General features: G+C 48.8%; 8 protein-coding genes across 9 annotated transcripts; 6 read left to right on the top strand and 2 right to left on the bottom strand.

The window, feature by feature from the left end:
* Positions 1-927: 927 nt before the first annotated feature.
* On the top strand, positions 928-1,799 carry DFL_001706 (uncharacterized protein; the record flags this gene model as incomplete). Its single annotated transcript, XM_067630366.1, has 3 exons — positions 928-1,240; positions 1,323-1,433; positions 1,495-1,799. The coding sequence occupies 3 exons, from the start codon at positions 928-930 to the stop codon at positions 1,797-1,799; spliced, it is 729 nt and encodes a 242-aa protein (XP_067493016.1).
* A 1,365-nt stretch (positions 1,800-3,164) lies between these two features.
* On the top strand, positions 3,165-4,154 carry DFL_001705 (uncharacterized protein; the record flags this gene model as incomplete). Its single annotated transcript, XM_067630365.1, has 1 exon — positions 3,165-4,154. The coding sequence occupies one exon, from the start codon at positions 3,165-3,167 to the stop codon at positions 4,152-4,154; it is 990 nt and encodes a 329-aa protein (XP_067493015.1).
* A 981-nt stretch (positions 4,155-5,135) lies between these two features.
* DFL_001704 lies at positions 5,136-6,243 on the top strand (the record flags this gene model as incomplete). 2 transcript variants are annotated; one of them, XM_067630364.1, is made up of 5 exons in its annotated part: positions 5,136-5,157; positions 5,233-5,296; positions 5,350-5,987; positions 6,043-6,170; positions 6,241-6,243. In XM_067630364.1, the coding sequence occupies 5 exons, from the start codon at positions 5,136-5,138 to the stop codon at positions 6,241-6,243; spliced, it is 855 nt and encodes a 284-aa protein (XP_067493014.1). The 2 variants fall into 2 exon arrangements, with proteins under 2 accessions (XP_067493014.1, XP_067493013.1); XM_067630363.1 differs by having other exon boundaries at positions 6,232-6,243.
* Positions 6,244-6,483: 240 nt separating this feature from the next.
* On the bottom strand, positions 6,484-7,617 carry DFL_001703 (uncharacterized protein; the record flags this gene model as incomplete). Its single annotated transcript, XM_067630362.1, has 1 exon — positions 6,484-7,617. One exon carries the CDS (start codon positions 7,615-7,617, stop codon positions 6,484-6,486), a length of 1,134 nt encoding a protein of 377 aa, XP_067493012.1.
* Positions 7,618-8,335: 718 nt separating this feature from the next.
* Positions 8,336-8,852, bottom strand: DFL_001702 (Pam16; the record flags this gene model as incomplete). The annotated part of the gene is made up of 2 exons (XM_067630361.1): positions 8,336-8,764; positions 8,850-8,852. 2 exons carry the CDS (start codon positions 8,850-8,852, stop codon positions 8,336-8,338), a joined length of 432 nt encoding a protein of 143 aa, XP_067493011.1.
* A 1,190-nt stretch (positions 8,853-10,042) lies between these two features.
* DFL_001701 (uncharacterized protein) lies at positions 10,043-12,013 on the top strand (the record flags this gene model as incomplete). Its single annotated transcript, XM_067630360.1, has 5 exons — positions 10,043-10,055; positions 10,397-10,709; positions 10,773-10,903; positions 10,967-11,822; positions 11,875-12,013. The coding sequence occupies 5 exons, from the start codon at positions 10,043-10,045 to the stop codon at positions 12,011-12,013; spliced, it is 1,452 nt and encodes a 483-aa protein (XP_067493010.1).
* A 390-nt stretch (positions 12,014-12,403) lies between these two features.
* Positions 12,404-13,436, top strand: DFL_001700 (uncharacterized protein; the record flags this gene model as incomplete). Its single annotated transcript, XM_067630359.1, has 3 exons — positions 12,404-12,736; positions 12,819-12,929; positions 12,996-13,436. The coding sequence occupies 3 exons, from the start codon at positions 12,404-12,406 to the stop codon at positions 13,434-13,436; spliced, it is 885 nt and encodes a 294-aa protein (XP_067493009.1).
* A 2,399-nt stretch (positions 13,437-15,835) lies between these two features.
* Positions 15,836-16,927, top strand: DFL_001699 (uncharacterized protein; the record flags this gene model as incomplete). Its single annotated transcript, XM_067630356.1, has 3 exons — positions 15,836-15,869; positions 15,932-16,063; positions 16,119-16,927. The coding sequence occupies 3 exons, from the start codon at positions 15,836-15,838 to the stop codon at positions 16,925-16,927; spliced, it is 975 nt and encodes a 324-aa protein (XP_067493008.1).
* Positions 16,928-18,494: the final 1,567 nt, after the last annotated feature.

Raw genomic sequence — 18,494 nt, 5'->3', positions numbered from 1 at the left:
GGCGTTGGCGGCGAACTACAAGGGCCAGGCAAATACGGGAGTCTAGAAGCCGGAAGGGGAAGCTGATCATGATGGCTCCCAGGAACGATCCGCCAACATTTAAACAATTTCGAGCAACTTCATCTTCACGTAGTAATAACGTTGCGAGCATGCTATATCCATCTTGTCGGGTCTCATGATGTTGATAACGACGGTCTTGGCAGGGTTTTGCCGTCCCAGGCAAGTTAACTTCAAACCTACAACCTTCACATGCACATGGCCACTTCTCTCTCGAATTCCCTACTCGCATCCACGATAGCGGCTTGTAAAAGAGGAGAGGGAGGCAAAATGTATGCAATTCTGGACCATCACGCGGCTGGCACGGCTTATCATACATGTCGTCTGCGTGACCCACGTTTTTTTGTGGCCCGACACTTCGCATTTCGCCATCAGGGTCCTCCATGGCATGTTCCTTCCCTTCGAATTCACTCTACGACCTCGTACCTCAAGGTAAGCGATGACTATAGTTGGTATCTAAATCAAATGCGTGCATCATGTTGGAAAGTCAGAATCCGGAAGGAGATTTAACTCCAACCGGGGAGACGTCCGCGAAAGACTCATCTTCATTTTCGTCGGAGCACGTTGCGTTCAAACTTTTAGCTAAAGGATATCGGTCCGAACATTTGCTTTCTTCTCACCTTCCCGAAACAATCGGTCGTCGGCGTCGGACTTCGTCACAGGAACATCAGGATGATTCATCCGCACAAAACTAACGGCTTCGACGTCAATGGCCCCTGGGAAATTTTTTTCATTTTTATATTTATACTTTTTTGAGTTTTCGGAAATATAAGATTTATATATATGAAAAAAAATTATAAATTGAGGTCCGCCGGTCAATCCATCTACCGATATTCATATAACCTATTAGAAAAGAAAAAAAAATCCAGCATGTCGACCCCTCCGATCTTCCGCGTCGCAAACCTCGCCGACGTCGATGGCATTGCCGAATGCACCGCCGAAGCAATGATGGAAGATGAGCTCTTCGCCGCCCTCTGGCCCGGCCGAAAGGAGCACCCGGACCAATTCGTAGATTATTTCCGCCGCCGTTCCAGGGAACTCGTTCTCGATCACAATGTTGTCATGTTGATCTCGGAAATACCGGTCCGGGAGGATGGGAAGGAGGTGTTGAAGGTCGTCGGTATGGCGCAGTGGCGGAAGTTTGGTAGGCCGAGCGAGGAGACCAGGTGGAGTGTCTACAAAGGTATTCATACCATCCTTTGGTGGAGCATCACCTATGCGATGAGAGTAAGGAGTGATATCAATACTTACATCTTGGTGAACAGCTGCTGGGAGTCGGTTGATTGGATTTCAAGACTGGGCCTATTCGTGGTTCCGGCCAAAGGAAACAGCATCGGACCCCGAAGCCGTAGCAAGCTTCGTAGAAGACTACACGGGTACGAAACCCCTCGTGATTTGCCATGTCTCGTACTGACCTTTGGCCGAAAACGAAAAAAGAAATGGAACACAAATTCTGGTTAAAAGACGGGAAGGAACACGATAGATGGCACCTCCAACTCCTAGCCGTCCACTCGATGGCCAGGAGGCGAGGGATAGGCGGGAGACTGGTCGAATTGGGTGTCGAACGAGCGAAGCGGGACGGCTGTGACGCCGGCCTCGAAGCCAGCCCCATGGGATTGCCTATTTATCAGTCGAAGGGGTTTGAGGTAATCGATACCTACATGATGAAAGTAAAGGGGCCGGACGGAAGGCCGGTACCGTCGCCGATATTGTTGTGGAAGAACCCGGATGTTAAGAGATAGGTCGATCGAAGATGTCGTAAAAATAATACAATCCTGCCGTTGTTAATCTCCTCTATTGAAATCGATATAACATGGAACGTATCAATCGATACCCCGCGCGCATATGTATATGCACGGAAAGGGGCTGGCTTATGATGAAACCATTGTTTTACAATCCGATAGTGTATATGATAGAATTGAATATTGTAGACGGAGCCGCTGCGGTCGTTTAATGCCGACGACCGGGCCAATCGGTAGGCTCTACTTTGTGGACGGGAATGTTGTGTTGTACGTGACCAGCCATGGCTGCGCCTTCTACTCCGTCCCGATGATTTAATCCGAGCTCCTAGAAAGAAAGATAGCCTCGAGGCCGTATCCATTCCGCACGGCCTAAGATTCGATACTCCTCTATGGATCAATTCGCACCCTTGCTACGATAGCCAGTACGAAGGACGTACGAGGTATACCGCGGGTCGCAGTTGCAGTTGCAGTCAAGTTGCATCTACTTGCGTCTCGATAAGTTGGGGATGCGCCTTGCTTTGTTAGCAACTCGGAAATAAAAGTGGCCGCCCGGCCTGATGGCGATACGAAGGGTCTGCATTGTTCTCGAGTTCTGAGAGATGGGGTATGGCTGATTTTATATCGTTTGATAGCTACCATATATGGTCCGAGCTCGGGGCATGTCCAGTACCGAAATTCCAGATCCAACGATCCTTCCCAAATCCTCATCGGCCGAATCAACGCCTGCGAGGAATAGCTGAAAGCAGAAGGAAGGGGTCATCCGATGGACCTATCGGATCAGTCGGTAGGATGTACTACCGTCGTGCGAGAATATGGGGACGAGCGCTGCCCTGCCACACAGCCGGCCAAGGCGCAGTCGACGTCATATTCCATTCGGATCGGTGAGCCGAACCAAAAGGCATTTTTTTACAAGGCCCCCATGTGGCCACCTGTAGGGTATCCGGTTCAAGGCATATCTCCGAACATACTACAGATCATGTTATCGAAACGTTTTATGTCCATATCCTAAATCGACAGTTGAGGGGGTCGGAGATCATATCATGAGCACTTCGTCGAGATGAATTAGCTAAGCCACAAATATTCGACTCATTTTGAGACCGATTAGTTTGTAGCAACGAGGATGGCAAACCATTCCGTTACATCGTCATCGTAATTATCGGATCGGGTTATAAATACAGAGCGTCTGCCCCCTCATTTGGATTTCCGTCTTGAAAAACAGCTTACGCAATCCAGGAACAAAGAACTCCACACTGCTACATAAAAAGAAACCAACACCCACCGAGCAAACACACATCTCATCTCATCCCATCGACGACCGATTTACGTACGTACGAACCTTCGAAAACGGAAGGGAAAAACAGCAAGATGTCCATATTCAAAAAGATTAGAAAATCTCTACAGGAGAGCAGCGACTACTCATCATCTTCCTCATCATCGGGGTACAAATATGGCCATACCAGCCGCGCTGGCGCTGCTCCTTCAACCAACCCGTTCTCCAAACCGGGCGCTAGCGGGCCACCTCCGTACACCCCTGTAGGAGCAGCCGCAAGCTACTACGGGAACACCCCACAACCACAATACCCACCGGTTCAACCTTCGCAAAACTACCAACAACCTCCGATGATGCAGCCGCAGCAGCCTCAACCGCCGATGCATTCCACTCCGAATCCGTTGATAAACCCTGGGACTTTACCTCTTCCCTCTCTCAATCCGGGAGCGGATGATCCGTATACGTTCCTACGGGACTTCGATACGGTTGTCGTCGTCGACGATTCCGGTAGTATGTCCGGTGGCCGCTGGAACCAAACCGCCGCCGCATTAAGCGCCGTGGTTCCGATCATCACATACTACGATTCGGATGGCATCGATGTCTATTTCCTAAATGCACCGGATAGACCTCATAACCACAACATCAGAACCCCAGCTCAGGTCATGGAAATCTTTAGCACCGTTAAACCTCAAGGCTCCACACCCACCGGGCGAGCCCTGAAGCGTATTTTGGAGCCGTATATGGAGAAATACGAACGGAATCCCAACCGTGTCAAGCCGCTGAACATTATCGTCATCACCGACGGTGTTCCCACCGACGACGTTGAAAGCAATATCGTCAAGTATGCGAAGAAGCTGGATAGGCTGGATGCCGACCTGACACAAGTCGGTATCCAGTTCTTCCAGATTGGAAGCGATCCGGAGGCCACCGTTGCGCTCAGAGAGCTCGACGACTCTTTAGGCGAGATGAGGGACGTCAGGGATATGGTCGATACCGTACCGTGGACGGGAAGTCTGGAGGGCGAGAGGATGCTCAAGGTCGTTCTGGGTGCGGTTAACAAGAGGCTCGATCGTAAAAGATTATAAACCAGAAATTCGAGTGTTTTCCTCTTTTGAATCCTTCCCAACCGAATCGATATCAGTCCGGCGTTGACGCTTTCTTATGAAATCTTATGATGTTTAGAGCTTGAACTACCCTTTCCCTCTTTTTTATTCCCTTCTTTCCTTCTCTTCATCGTTTTTATGGTCACTCCTTCGCAATACGAGGAAAGGGGAGCATGGAAGAAGCTGCATTACAAGGCGTTATCGGAGTCTCAAACTCTCCCACAGATGGGCTGGAAACTGCACACATTCGCTCTTTCGATCCTTTTCTTTTAATTGATTGTGATACCCGGGATGACGTTTTCTACTGTTCGCATAATTTCTATTTCAGATACTAGTTGTTTCTTACGGATAGGGAAATGTCTTTTTTTTCTCGTTTATCTTATTCTTGTAAATAAACTCTGCAGCAGATTTATAACACTTATCTTTCTCAAGACTCAGTAAAGTACCTATGATGTAAGATACCACCGGATTAAACTACAGAGATACCTTTCACATGCTCCGAAAAAGCCCCATTCGCGGCGCTGTCGCGTATCTGTGGCGGTGCAACAGCCAATCCGAGCTGATGGCGGGGAGAGGCCTGTCGCCTACGTCATAAGATATCGCCACCCGCATCCGACACGAAATACCCTTCCGGCGCATGCTCGAGCGTGCTCGAAACCTTCATATGCTAAAAAAGCCTGCGTAATCTGGAATGAGAAGGCCCGACTACAGGTATCAGGTGTCAAGCTTTTGGTCCCCCCCTATGATGATGAAAGGAATTTTGAGGACACGGGTGTTTTTTGGGACCATGCCGGCTTGTCGTGGGGATATATATTTCTCCCCCCCCCCGCTAACTGATAGCTTGATTCTGTTCTACTTTGTTAAATACATCATCACCAACCTTTCGAACCTACCATCGATTCCATCACATTTCGTTGATAAAACATTTACGCTTGAGACTACCCTTCGAGTTATTAGTTAAAGATGTCTGCCGAAAACGCCACAGGTATGTCTTTGGTTTGATATGCCGTCGCAGCGGCCCCCGGACGATATCGAACATGGCTAACTAGTGTACGTCCAGTTCACGTCAGTAACATCTCCTCGAAGACCACGGAGAAGGAGATCCGTGACTTCTTCAGCTTCTGGTATGTCTCCCGTCGAATCACCTGTATATCGAATATACTAATAATGTTTGCAGCGGCAAAATCAAGGAGTTCTCGTCCACTCCTGCTTCGGGTGATGCCGACGCCACCCTAACTGCCGCCATCACCTTCGAGCAACCGTCGGCAGCTCGTACTGCCCTCCTTCTCGATAACACCCAGCTCTCCGGTGTCGCAATCCACGTCTCCGCCCCGGCCTCCCTTTCCGACCTTCAACATGAAGCCGAACACCAAGCCACCGAATTAGAGCAGCCACGTCAGGAGGATAAACCACGTACCGCCATCTTCGCCGAATACCTAGCGGAAGGCTACCACCTGGGCGATCAAGTCCTCCAGCGTGGTATCGAATTCGACGAAAAGCGTGGCATCTCCGCCAAATTCCGAAAATTCCTTGCCGACTTGGATAATAAACACAAGGTCTCCGATAAGTCTCGTGCTGTGGACGATACCTATCAGATTACGAGTCGTGCGAATACCGGGTTGAATACCGTTGCGAGGTATTTGGATGGAGCGTTGAATACTCCTACGGGACAGAAGATCCACAAGTTCTATCTGGAAGGGAAGAAACAGGTTGTGGATATTCACAACGAGGCGGTCAGGCTCAAGGAGATCAAGGAGAAGCAGGAAGCGAAGTGTACTTGTGCTACCGCGGGGCCCGACGGGGAATGCCATTGTGGTGAGTATGCTTCTTTTTGTGAAAAGCGGATTTCTGGCTGATATCGATTTTGTAGCTCCCGGTTCGTGCGCCTGCGATGGATGCAAGAAGTTCGGTGCGGCCAGCGCTGAGAAGTCCGGTGATGTCCCTCCGCCCGGCTACGAGCCGGGTACTGGTGCTTCCGCCTCCACTTCTGAAAAAGCTGTAAGTTTAACCTCCGAATTCTCATTTATATTTGGTATTTCTGCTAACAGCCGTGCGTAAGACTTACCAGTAACTTTGGATCCTTTTGTTTTTGAGAAAATGAAGCTCTCTTGCATGGCATTTGATATTCCCTTCTCTTGATTGTCAAGTCCTTTTTTGCTGTTTGCTTAAAAATAGGAGTTCGGCGGGTGGGTCATAGCATGAAATGAATCAGAATGAAAATGAAATAATGCGATCTTAGACTCTAAAATTATAATCTCTAATGTATAGATCTATGATATCGTACCCGGGGTATCAAAGTCGTAAAAGATCACTACTTCAACAGCTCCATCTCCGGCCATAGCTCCTCATCGCTCAATAATCTCTCCGGCTTCACTTCTTCCCTAATATAATCCTCCCCGGGACTCTCCCAGACATCATCGTACCACTCTCCAAACACTCCCTTCAATTCCTCCGCCAACTCATCATTCTCCTTCCTCCTCTGCACCGCTTGCTTATCCCCTTCCCTAGCCTTTACGACATCCTCCCAAGTATCCAATATGCTATCCAACTCCTCCAAATACGACACACCGATAACGCTAGCCCCCACTTTCTTCCCCTCTCCTCCGTTGAGAGTGGTCCCCGCAACCCCTCCTTCATCCGCCCAATTCTCAAGCGCCCATCTGTATGCCACCTCCTCCAATTTCTTTCCCTTCTCCTCCGTAAACCCCGCCGCATCGTTGCAAACTTTCCTCAACCCATCGCCGCTGGGGTGGAAATCACCCATACCCCCCACGGGAACACCCTGGGTCCTTAACAACCCCATCCCCAGAAGGCTGGCGTTGATGATGCAATCCACTTTCGCGACCTCTTTGAGTCGGTGCAACCCCTTCGATGCCAGCCTGGTGTTTTGGATCGTATAGTTCGAGTAGGACATCACGGCGTCCAACCCTTCTCCCGTTAAATCGTATATCTTCTCTGCGGTTTCTGTGAGCAAATCGACGGGATAGCCCGAGATACCGATGTATCCCACCTTCCCCTCGGATCTCAATTCCCTGAGCGTATTTACCGCCCCGAGAACCTCCTCGAACCCAACGAACTCGATATCGTGACAGTACACCAGATCCAACTTTTCAACCCCCAACCGTTTCAAACTCCTGTTTATGCTCCTTTTGATCCATCCCGGCGAGTAATCGAATTCGTTACTCGCGATCCTACCGATTTTGGTGGCGAGGAAGTAGGTATTCCGGGGTGGGGATATGGTTTTCAGGCCGTGCCCCAGCAGGATTTCGGCGGGTCCGTAGTAAGGGGATGTGTCGAAACCGACTCTGGCGGAGGAGGAGAGGAAGCGTCGGATTATGGAGGTCGTGGGGAGGGCGAACGGGGATTTGTTGTATTGGGAGTTGAAGGCTGCGGAGCCGAGGAGGAGGGGGGGAAGGGCTTGGGAGAGGGGCGGTCGGTCGGTCATCGTCTTCCCACCGCCGTTATAGCTACAACTGTAGCTTGTAAATACCCAAGTACGGTTGAAGTCGTTAGGATCGATGGTAAGAGGGGATGGGACATTATGGAGGAAGGAAGGAGGGCGGAGACGTGATGAATTGTGACGTTCGAAATGATTAGAAATAGAATTCGGAAGAAGAGGAATCGGATGCGACGGCTTTTCTGCGCTCGTTTGACACGGATATTTCGGATGGCTTGTACTTATCTTGGACCGATCTAGATCCAATCAATCTTGTCCATATTTTATACACCTGGTGCGTAGATGTATTTATACCAAGCGCGGAAGGGAATACGGTACCTGCAGATGTTCTGCATTTGGAAATGAAAAAGTATATATACAGTTGAGAGGTGAGAAACCATGTCAAAGAGAACAAAATGCCTAGATACAGGGAATCGAAAAATTATATATAAAAATGATGATGATGATGATGATGATGATGATGTCGGCTTCTGTTCGACTGTGCTTGTCTACTTGCCCTTCCTTCTCGCCCCCGAATTCTTCTTTTGTGAATGGAATTGCAAGCAATTCCCCAATATCATATAGTAGCAGCAGGGGGCCAACGGAATAACGCCGGGGATATGCTGTTTATAAGGGATTCTCCTCTTCCTCCTTCTCCTCTCCATCCTCCCATCTTACCAAGGTACCTCTTCGTACTTATGAAGCAATGGGTAAGAAGGTACCTCTATCATACTTTGTCCCTATAGACCTTCGGCGCCTCCCTCGCCGCAGCCATCTCCTCGTTCACCAGCTCATCCTTCCCCAACTGTGCCGTTATCCGTTCCTTCGCTCTATAAACCTTACTCTGTATATAAAAACTACCTCCCTTCGTCGGATCGTTCGCATCGTAAAGTCGTTTGTACTGCGATGCTACCTCTTCCATCGTCAACCCCGTAAGTTTTCCATTCCCATCCGGAAGTTTTACGTTGAGTATTCGACATGCTTCGTCGATCGAGAGACCCGAGAAACCGCGGTCGGCGATGGTGTTAGCGCCACCGGATGCTGCTGCGGCGGCGGCGTATTTTTGAGAGGCGTTGGCTTGTTTGTAGGCTTCGGCGAAGGCGCGGCCGACGACGCGGGAGCCCGTGGTTACGATTTGGAAGATCAGACGGTGGGCCTGTGCGTGTAGGTTCGGATGTTAGATTCGAGGTTTTGATTTATATCTTCGATCGAGCCACAGGAGGGAGGGAGGGTGTACATACCATTATGAGAAGGGATGTGTGAGGATATCAACGGAGGGTGCCCGGACGGGCGAGAGTCGGATCTGAAATGTTTGTAGCTTTATGATATGTCCGTATAACCCGTCGGAGCTTGATGTTGGTGTTTGAGCAAGCGGGAGTCGGAGCGGTTGGAGAGAAGGAAGAGATATAAGTTGAAGGAGAGGCTGCCTCGGATAGAGCTTGTGAAGATATTCTCTCTACCTCTCTATCTCTCGCTCGAAGATGTTGAGACCGAGGGATGTATGGATGTGAAGTGATGTTGGAATCCGATATGCGAATGAAACTACGACGGTAAGAATTTGAGGTTGAAGCCGAACTGGTTCGAATTTTCGATCTTGAATTGTCTGCAGGTTCCGGGGAGACCTCCCTGTTGTTACCGGGAACTTCCCGATTGATGCTCGGGTGTGGTTCCCTGGACTACAGGGGAGGCTCCCGACGTCGACAACACAATCCACAACACTTTTCTCCGAGAATCTCAGAAAGCGACGTCCTTCATATTCACTATCGTATCTCTTCCTATTCTCATCTCTTATATCGATATCGAACTTCAGCTTCAACTCTGTTCGCCAGCGTTTTTGTTTCACGATACGGTTTGAATTCTTCTGTTGACAGTTGACGTTGTGTTTCGGTCGCAGCGGTGAATACTATCACATGTCATCACGGCCACTTTCTAGCTGACTGTAGCAAAGGCCTCATCGCATCTTTCTTTCTCTTTCTGATTTCTGTCTTGCATCTTTATCTTCTTTCCATCCTTCGAATTCCCAGCAGCGGCAGCGATTTCATACCCACCTCACCGTCTTAACGACTTTGCCTCCGACTTTGCCTCGTCTCATCTCATCTCGAAGCCCCGGGTCCCATCGATAGAAATATACAATACAACATCATTGTCATCGTATAACCTGGTCGAAACGTGTTTGTCGGCAAGAAAAGGTACGCATGCTGTCGTCATGGGTCGGCCGTGACCACCCGGACGCTCCAAATTGCGTCAAGCTTCCCCGTCCGTCGCAAGAAATCCAAACCCATCCAGCTGCAGCTGCTGCACCCGAGTCCAGATGCTCCCATCCGACATCTCTTATATATATTCCCTCTTCTTTCCCACCAACTCTGGCTAACCGTTGCGAACTTGTAGGTTTGGCCTCCAACCTTTTCTCTCCGAGTATATATCCGCATAATGTATGGCAGCATTTGGTGAGTTCTATTCTCCTTCCTTTCGTCTTCTTTCTTCGCTACGCTCTTCGAAAAACGCTGGAGTTTATCGTGTTTGCTTGTGCGTGCGGTGTGCGAAATGGTGGCTATGGTGCCTGCGGCCCCGGCTGCGGTAATCCACAAGCCTTCCCCGGCCAAATGCAAACATGTGGCTGTCGAAGTTACCCACTATCACCACCACCATTTCGACCTCAACCTCGACATCAGCGCCATCCCCCGGTCTCTCGCTAGAGATTCTCCCCTATTGGCATTAGCACAGAGGGCTAACTCTCAGAAATCCCCTCCCCCCGATCGGGTCCCGGAAAATGCTGCTGTTGCTCTAGAAGTACCTTGGCTATCATACATGAGTACCCCGAACCACCAATCCCGTCGTCCATCCTCATCCGGTGGAGCTAGTGGCAGCTATCTAGCCCCTCCGGATGCTGCAAATAACGACCCCAATCCGCCTACCGTCGCGCCGTTCTCCAAGTCACCTTCGCCGTCCGAACGAGCGTCGTACCACCAAGTCTTCCAGAAATCACCGCTGCTGGTCAGCACCCCGCCGCAAGTTACAAAGGCACTCTCGCAAGTTTATCCGTACGCTAGGTTTGCGAATCAAGTCGCGGGACTGTTAACTTGGACGACGGAAGATCCTTGGTTCGTTTTTCCTTAAAACGCTCGTATTCGGTGGATTGTTTTCCGACTTACTCTTCTATTTAGGGAGAGCTTCCTGTTGGTAGCCGCGTTCTGGGCCGTGACGCTGTACGGCGACCTTGTGATAAAATGGTTCGGAAACGTTCTTATAGTGCTAGTTCTGGCGCTGGGCATGTTCGCCCATAACCAGACTCGAAGTAAGCGCTGCTTTTTTTTCGCAATATTTTTTACATAATATGATACTAAATTGCGTGAATCAGAGGATGAGCACCCTTCTCTGGACGACATCCTGGACACCCTCCAACTGCTATCCGCTCGCCTGGCGGTCCTCACCGATCCTTTCTCCAGTCTCGCCGCTTTCCTATCCGTCGGCCAGTCTCCCACAACTGCCACCATGGGCCCGACTTTGATCACCCTCTTCATCCGAATCCTTTTCGTCTCCCCGATCTGGATAACTCTCTGTTCTTCGCCGTTCCGTATAATTACCCCGCGTAGGGTTGTCATGTTCGTAGGAACAACGTTCCTATCGTGGCATTCCCGTCCGGCCCGAGTAACCCGCACGATCCTCTGGCGGTCAGCAATGATACGTGATATCTGCGAAAGAATCACAGGCCTTAACTTGACGCCACAGGAGGCTCCGGAGCCGCCACCTCTGCCACCGAGGGGTAACGCCCAAGGCAGGAAAGGATCTGACGATAAATCGGCGGCACACAAGCGAACACCTTCATCGGTTGTAGCGTCCCATTTTAAGAACAAATCCTCACCGTTGGGTAATTTGAATCAAAACCGTGGAACCGCACCGGGTGTTAGGTTTACATTTTCTATTTACGAAAATCAGAGGAGGTGGTTGGGGGTCGGATGGACTTCGAGTTTGTTTGCATACGAGAGGCCGGCGTGGACGGATGAGCATTTGAGTGCCTGTCCGCCGGTGGAGGAGTTCCATCTGCCGGAAGCGAAGAATGGGATGAAGTGGAGGTGGGTGGAGTCACAGAAGTGGCAGGTCGAGGGTGAGGAGGATGGGAAGAAGCCAGGGAACGGATGGGTCTATTATGATAATAAGTGGAGGAACGGGAAGAGGGGCGTGGATAGTTGGAGTGCGTATACGAGACGGAGGAGGTACGTTATTCTTTTCCTCTTGACGATCTCGAGAAGCTAACGGTGGTAATAGGTGGTACCGGAACGCAGAGCTGGTCGAAGATGACGCAGAAGATGATGGCACGGGGACGGAGAGTATCGCTACGACAGAGAATACCTCTGCGACGAACGAGACTACAATCACGGAGACCGAAGAGGTTCCGAGCAAGTAGACGTGAAATATAATCACTTGGGTTTCTTTCTTTCTTTTCGTTATGGGATCACGGCGTTTTTGAGCGAGAGCTGTAGCTACGGATTTCTATTTCTGATATACCTAAGTAAATATCTAAATACAATACAAACATATCTACGTTTATCCATCCCACAATCCAGGAATGAAATTGTATCGAATTTATGGTCGTTCGGCAGAAAAGATATATTTGGCATGTGCTTGTGGATGCGGCTGTGGTGTTCTGTTGCGTTGCCGTTGTAGCCACGAAAGCTCCAATTACGCATTCAGCTTCACGTCGCCCGAATTAACGACGTAACAAAGCTACCCCCTTCCCATCCCTCCACCTCTCTTCACCACCATCACATCATCACCCACATCATCAACGAAAACCATGGCCTACAACACCGGCTACGGCGGCTACGGCGCCAACCCATCCTCGAATCCCTCCTCATCCGCCGCTCAAAATCTTCAATTCTACAGCTCCTCGTACGGCGACCCCACAGGCCGAGTCTCCGGCCACACGACACCCGCGCAGGGCGCATACGCCAGCTATGGCATGTCGGGCATGTCACAGGGGTTTGGAGGCGTTGGGCCCGTAGGAGGGTCGGATCCAAATCGACAGTTACAGCCTGGATTGCTTGCGGCGTTCGGAACAAGCGGGTATGATGATGAGCCGCCGTTGTTGGAGGAGCTGGGGATCAATTTCGGACACATTAAGATGAAGGTATATGTTTTTCGATAACTATTTGGGTCAGGTGCTTGGTTATAGGTTGATGGTGGCTAATGAGGAATTGGGATTGCGATAGACATTAATAGTCCTTAACCCACTTGCATCGATAGACCAGCATATCATGGACGACAGCGATCTCGCCGGTCCGATCCTTTTCTGCTTCTTATTCGGCACATTTTTACTTCTCGTACGTCCTCCCTCCTCCCCTACGGCCCCCGCAAGCGTGATGCTAACAAAGAATGGTATTTAACAGTCAGGAAGAGTCCACTTCGGCTACATCTACGGCTGCGCCTTCTTCGGTTCCATAACCCTCCACTGGATCCTAAACCTCATGGCCCTCCCCGGTATAGATATAAATTACATCCGATCCGCTTCCGTACTGGGATACTGCCTGTTACCGCTGGTATTCGTTTCCTTCTTCGGCGTCGCATTCCCCATGGACGGTATGATCGGATTCGCGATCACGAGTGTAGCGATCAGTTGGTGTACGTACAGTAGTTCGGCAATGTTCGTGGCGGTATTGAGGGTTAGGGATATGAGGTTGCTGGTGGCGTATCCGTTGGCGTTGTTTTATTGTGTTTTCGGGATCATGAGTATTTTTAGTAGCAGAGGGGGTGGAGCGGGACAGCAGCAGCAGTTGACCAACGCGGCTACCAAGATCGCAAAGGCGGTGGAAGGGGCGAGAGGGGTTTGAAGGGGGGACGATCGAAATGGTTCTTTTCGTACGGAACCCGGTACCCTTGTGTTCTTTCGAAGGCATCATCTTGCTTTTTTTTTAACAGGATGGATGTTCGATATCATAGGCAAGGTAGTTTTCCAGCCACGAAGAGGCTAGGGTTGGCAGTAGATGGAGAAACGACTACTTGGTGTACATAATACCCTTTTTTTTCATCCCTGAAATGTTTATTACGAGAGCCAACCTTTCTTATTTTTGTTCCTTCTTCCTGTTTCGTTTATTTTGGGAATTGGTCGTTTATTTTTTTACCACGGGGTCTTTTGTTTAGAGCAAAAAGAGAGAGAAAAAAAAAGTAATGGAGTCAACTTGAGAGTATCTTTTCCCTTGCTATTCCCGATGACGTCCTTCCTTGCATATGTCGCATGTCGTCGCAAGTACGACTCGTGGTTACGACCGATAGATGAAAAAAGATGATTGCCGAGTTGACCTCGTCGACGAGGTGCAATACACACCTTCACATGATCGCGCGATACGCTCGTAATCGCAATCATCTACATCCTCCGAAAACAAATGATTTAAAAAACATGGGATTCACGAAGGTTGCGTATACAGTTCCAAGTTTTCTCTTTGATCGCGACCAGTCAACTTGTTGATTATCAATCCAGCTCGGGGTTAGTGTCAAGGTTACTTTTTTAAAATAATGAGGCTACTAATTATTCTGAGAAACATCGACATCTAATATTAACATATCTCCAAGATTCACACGCACACGCATACACCACACGGGGGGGGATTCCGGATCCTGCGTGAGAATGGGGGATTAAGTAATAAATTAAAATAAAAATGGATCGGGTTATGTTCCAGCTACGAAGGCCACGCGTTGCCAATTCACCCAATGAAAGAAATCAGGGACGGGAAGGAAAGTAAAAAGGGTGGATCCTGAATAGTATATGCAATGTACAAGTAAGTCGTCATCTCCTTTCGTATCTCCTGCTGCCGTCCCTTCCTGCAGGGCAGCAGTAAGTAAGGCGGTCAAGGAAACGGATAGATCGGTGGGAATTGTCATGATAGGATATGTTCTCATGCAAGCGCAATAGAAAAATCTTAATATCTGCAATAGCCGTGTACATACATAAGTCACACCGCGTTAGTAAGTAATCCACTGCTGTACGGATGCTAGCCATTGAAAAATCGTAATTCTGGTCTGGGCGACCTGTGTCATGGTTTGGGTGAAGGAGACTGGACAGTTGTGGTATTTTGGATCCTTCGCTTAACTGGGGTGAGCGGAACTTCGAAGCTGCAATGTCCAATTCAACCCCAAGATCTCTAGAAAGACCAGGTTATGACAACGAATCATGATGGATAAAACGATCGACTAGGAGCGTGCATGCGTCGCACGGACATTGTAAATTAGGCTGCTCGGTAGGCCGCTAGATTTGAGGCTCGAAATTTAGAAGCCTCGACATTTCGCTAGTCTTGTCGCAAAGAATTAGCGACACATGTGGGAACCGCCCACGCGTGGGAGAGGTGATCATTGGGTCGACTAAACTTCCCGCTGTCAAATCAAGGACAAGAGGTATTTTTTGCGCAAGGCTTTCGACATTACTTCGTTAAGCCCAGGCCGTTTTGAACGTTTCTCAACCTGCACGTTCCGAAAAATTGCGACCGGATAGCTGAAGACCGATGTCTGCAGACCAACGTCCGCAAAAAGAACAAGTAGGGTCTCGGGCTAATTAGTAACATCACTCGGCTTGTGCGCTTGTGTTGCCATCTGATCCCGATTGAAGAGTTAGCTATCACGATATTAAAAATGGCTTAAGCTCACCAGTAAATTTAGTGAGTAGCTCGAAGGTGTAAAAATAAAATGTTTGAGCTATTTAGAGATTCAATGCAATAGTTCGGCTACCAGAATAGATCCTGGTGGAGCCCGAAACCATGACGGTGGAGTTCAAAGGCCCATATGCGCATGGCACCGACGCACCGAGAGACATTCTCTCGCCTTAGCCCGCCCAGTCGAAGCCGCAAAAAAAAAAAACCCAAAATCAGGTGGCCTGTCGGACCTTTAGTTAATATCGCACGCCGTCTTTTTTCCATTTTGTATTCCGAAATCTAGATGTCCGGCAAAGTCTAGTTGCAAAATCCTGGTCTGAGGGTGCGAATCCCGGCCAGTGGGGCCCCTTGAACCGCCGTTTTTTTTTTTTTTTCTTAAGGCGGGCTGTGGTACTCGATGGCCGGCCTACCCTTCTCCACCTTTGCTGGCTGGCCTTAGCTTCCGTACGGGCTATTGCTTCGAATTTTGTAATATATATATTTCATGATCCTCTCTTTTTTCGCTTCTTCTTCTTCACTCCTCAACTTTCTTGGATCGGTACGAATAAAGGACCGCAAATCCGAATACCATCGCCTGCGCTTAAACGATGGCCTATCCCTATAACTTTGACGGTCGGGAAGGTTAGCATTTCCACAGCAGAGCCGGCGAGGCTTCACAAAAGCTAACTTTGAGCGATATCCAGGCATAGATCCGAACGACCCTCGTTATGGTGGTTCGTATTACCCAGGGAGAATCCAACCTTCAGGCAACTATAATCTATATCCAAGTGAGCTTGATATCGAAGTCGAGAGTCCGGAACACCAGAATGGTCAATGTAAGTCACTCACCTACAGTTAGCGACACAAGCACAAGGCTAACAAATGCCCTAGACGCCGACCACCCAACCCACATTTACTCCAACGGACAACGCTACCCCTCATATGAGGAATACGCTTCCCCGGGTAGTTCCAATCCTTCAACCGACATCTCCGGAATGTGGGGCACCGCAAGCCGGAATATAAGCTCTCGAACTGCACCGGAAGAGGATCTTTCCCCAGTCCAAGCCGGCCACCGATGCATATTTCATTGGATAGGCTGTGAAGTCAAGGCTAGCAATCATGACGATTGGGTTCAGCACATCTACTATGGGCATTTCGATTTAGAAGAACGTGACGGGAAGCCCGACAAATTGGATTTTGGGCGCGCACCCACATCATGGACATGTAGATTCCGCGGTTGCGGAACCGTCGTGAAGAACGATGACCACCGAGCTTTATGGGATGGAAAATTAGCGCACATATTCGGACACTTCAAGAATGACCACGGACGACCAGAGGATATTCAGGAGGATCTCACTTGGTTGAAGTATTATGAGAAAATGCGCTTGTGCCGTCCTGTCGACGTTTATGGCGGTGTCTTCCATCCGCCAGCCCAAAAGCCCTTTATCCAAGGAGTTATGACGTGGAGAAAGGCAAAGGATCTCTCAAGGGGGATCTCACATCAAGATGCACTAGGAGAGCAAATACGCTCTGTCCCCAGCGAGCAAATACCACACAGTGGTTATATGCCGTCACCAACTCAGTACTACCCCCCACCAGAGCAGGCCTACGGCCACCACCAGCAGATGAGTCCCGGGGCATACCGATCGCCACATGCTCCGAACCAATACCACCCCCATGTTTATCACGGCCCATACTAGTTGTGTGCCATGGAATATTTACTCCTATCGAAAAGGTTAAACAACTTCGAGGCTTCGAAGATGTTAACATTATTTTTTGAACGATAGATGCCTTCTCTGGCCTGAACTCCGTCTTCTTCGTTGGCTGGTGGGAGTAGCGCATCTTTTTGCTTACGGGAAATCTTCCCTCGTTACCAATCCCCTTCCCTCATATTTTTGTCTTTATTGCTTTGCTCATCGAAGGATTTTTTGGAGGGATTATTTATTGGAGGCGTTTCATAGGTTCACGATATGATTGCTTCAAGTTGATTTGTTTCTGTATCTTTCACGAATCAGTGTCACTTTTTGGTTTTGTTGGGTTTTACATAGCACTGGGACAGTATTTGGGATATGCACTACCTTTGGTATTCACTTTTCACGGCCTTTTCCTTTCCTTTCCTTTGTTTTGTTTTGGTTTTTACAGAGCACCTGTACATGTGCTCTCTCTCTTTTACACAGCCGATTCGATCATCGAGCAAGCAGGGTCTTTTGTTTCTTTCTTTTGATCTTCGTTTCTTCAGTTTTGAGCGTGGCGGATTCTATGTAAAATCTTGTGCCCATTTTCGTTTAAACTACCTATCATTCCTGTTAGCTTAGCCACCTTCTTGCTTCAGAATACGAAATAAAAATATAAAAAACGTTTATCCTTCCTAGAAGGACCTACCTCGTAGACCACTAGTTAGTTGTCCCTCAACAATACATCTCCAAGCCTGCCATTTTGGAATTCTAAAACAGTCAGGCTTTTTTTTCTGTTGAACAAGTGTTTTATTCTCTCTTGACTTTGAAAACCAAATTTCAAAAGAGTTCAGAGAGGTGATATTGTTCTTCTTTCACCCCTCATTTTTGAAGAATACGCAATACACGGTATCCTTCACGTTGTAGGATTTCATGCGTTCTTTTAAGGTTGACCGCAAGGCAAGGCGCAGCACAGGGAAACAAAAAAAACGCAAGAAACACCGTTATCGATATCGGAAATCTCGGAGATTTGATTCAGGTCTAGACTTTTTGTTTTCTTCTTCGGCTGAAGCTTCCGGAACGATCTCGGGAGTACAAAGTGGCCTGAAAAAAAGCTTGCTTTTCTTCCCTTGATGCCACGATTTCTAGATTGTGGCGGCCAGCAGTTCGGAAAATTGTTTGGTGTGGCGTTATGATGCAGTTAAGCCTCATGATGTTTGGCATATATGCAGGTTCATACCCGGATGACCATCCGGACTCTTAAGATTGTAGAAAACGGCAATGTAGGCTTTTGTTGAAAGGGTTGTTCGGGCTTTGGTTTCTAGAAGAGCTGGAGGGAGGTATTTGACATCAAGATGAATTTAGAGACGTTCGGGATCTCAGTTGGTGGACTAGAGTGCCAGCGAATTAATACTGTTGTATATTGTTGCGACAACACAATATTGATGTATCGAAGGAGTACTATGGTATGAGGTTTCGAACGTTCAGAAAATTGGGAGATGTAAAACACTCGTAACGTATTCGTATGGGTTCTTGATGCCGAAAGGGAATAGATACGTAGTAGACTTTAGGAATCCACTGTACATCTCATGGC

Source organism: Arthrobotrys flagrans (assembly GCF_004000055.1).
Source record: "Arthrobotrys flagrans strain CBS H-5679 chromosome Unknown unitig_3, whole genome shotgun sequence".
NCBI lineage: Eukaryota > Fungi > Ascomycota > Orbiliomycetes > Orbiliales > Orbiliaceae > Arthrobotrys > Arthrobotrys flagrans.
This window is presented reverse-complemented; position numbering and strand designations above follow the sequence as displayed.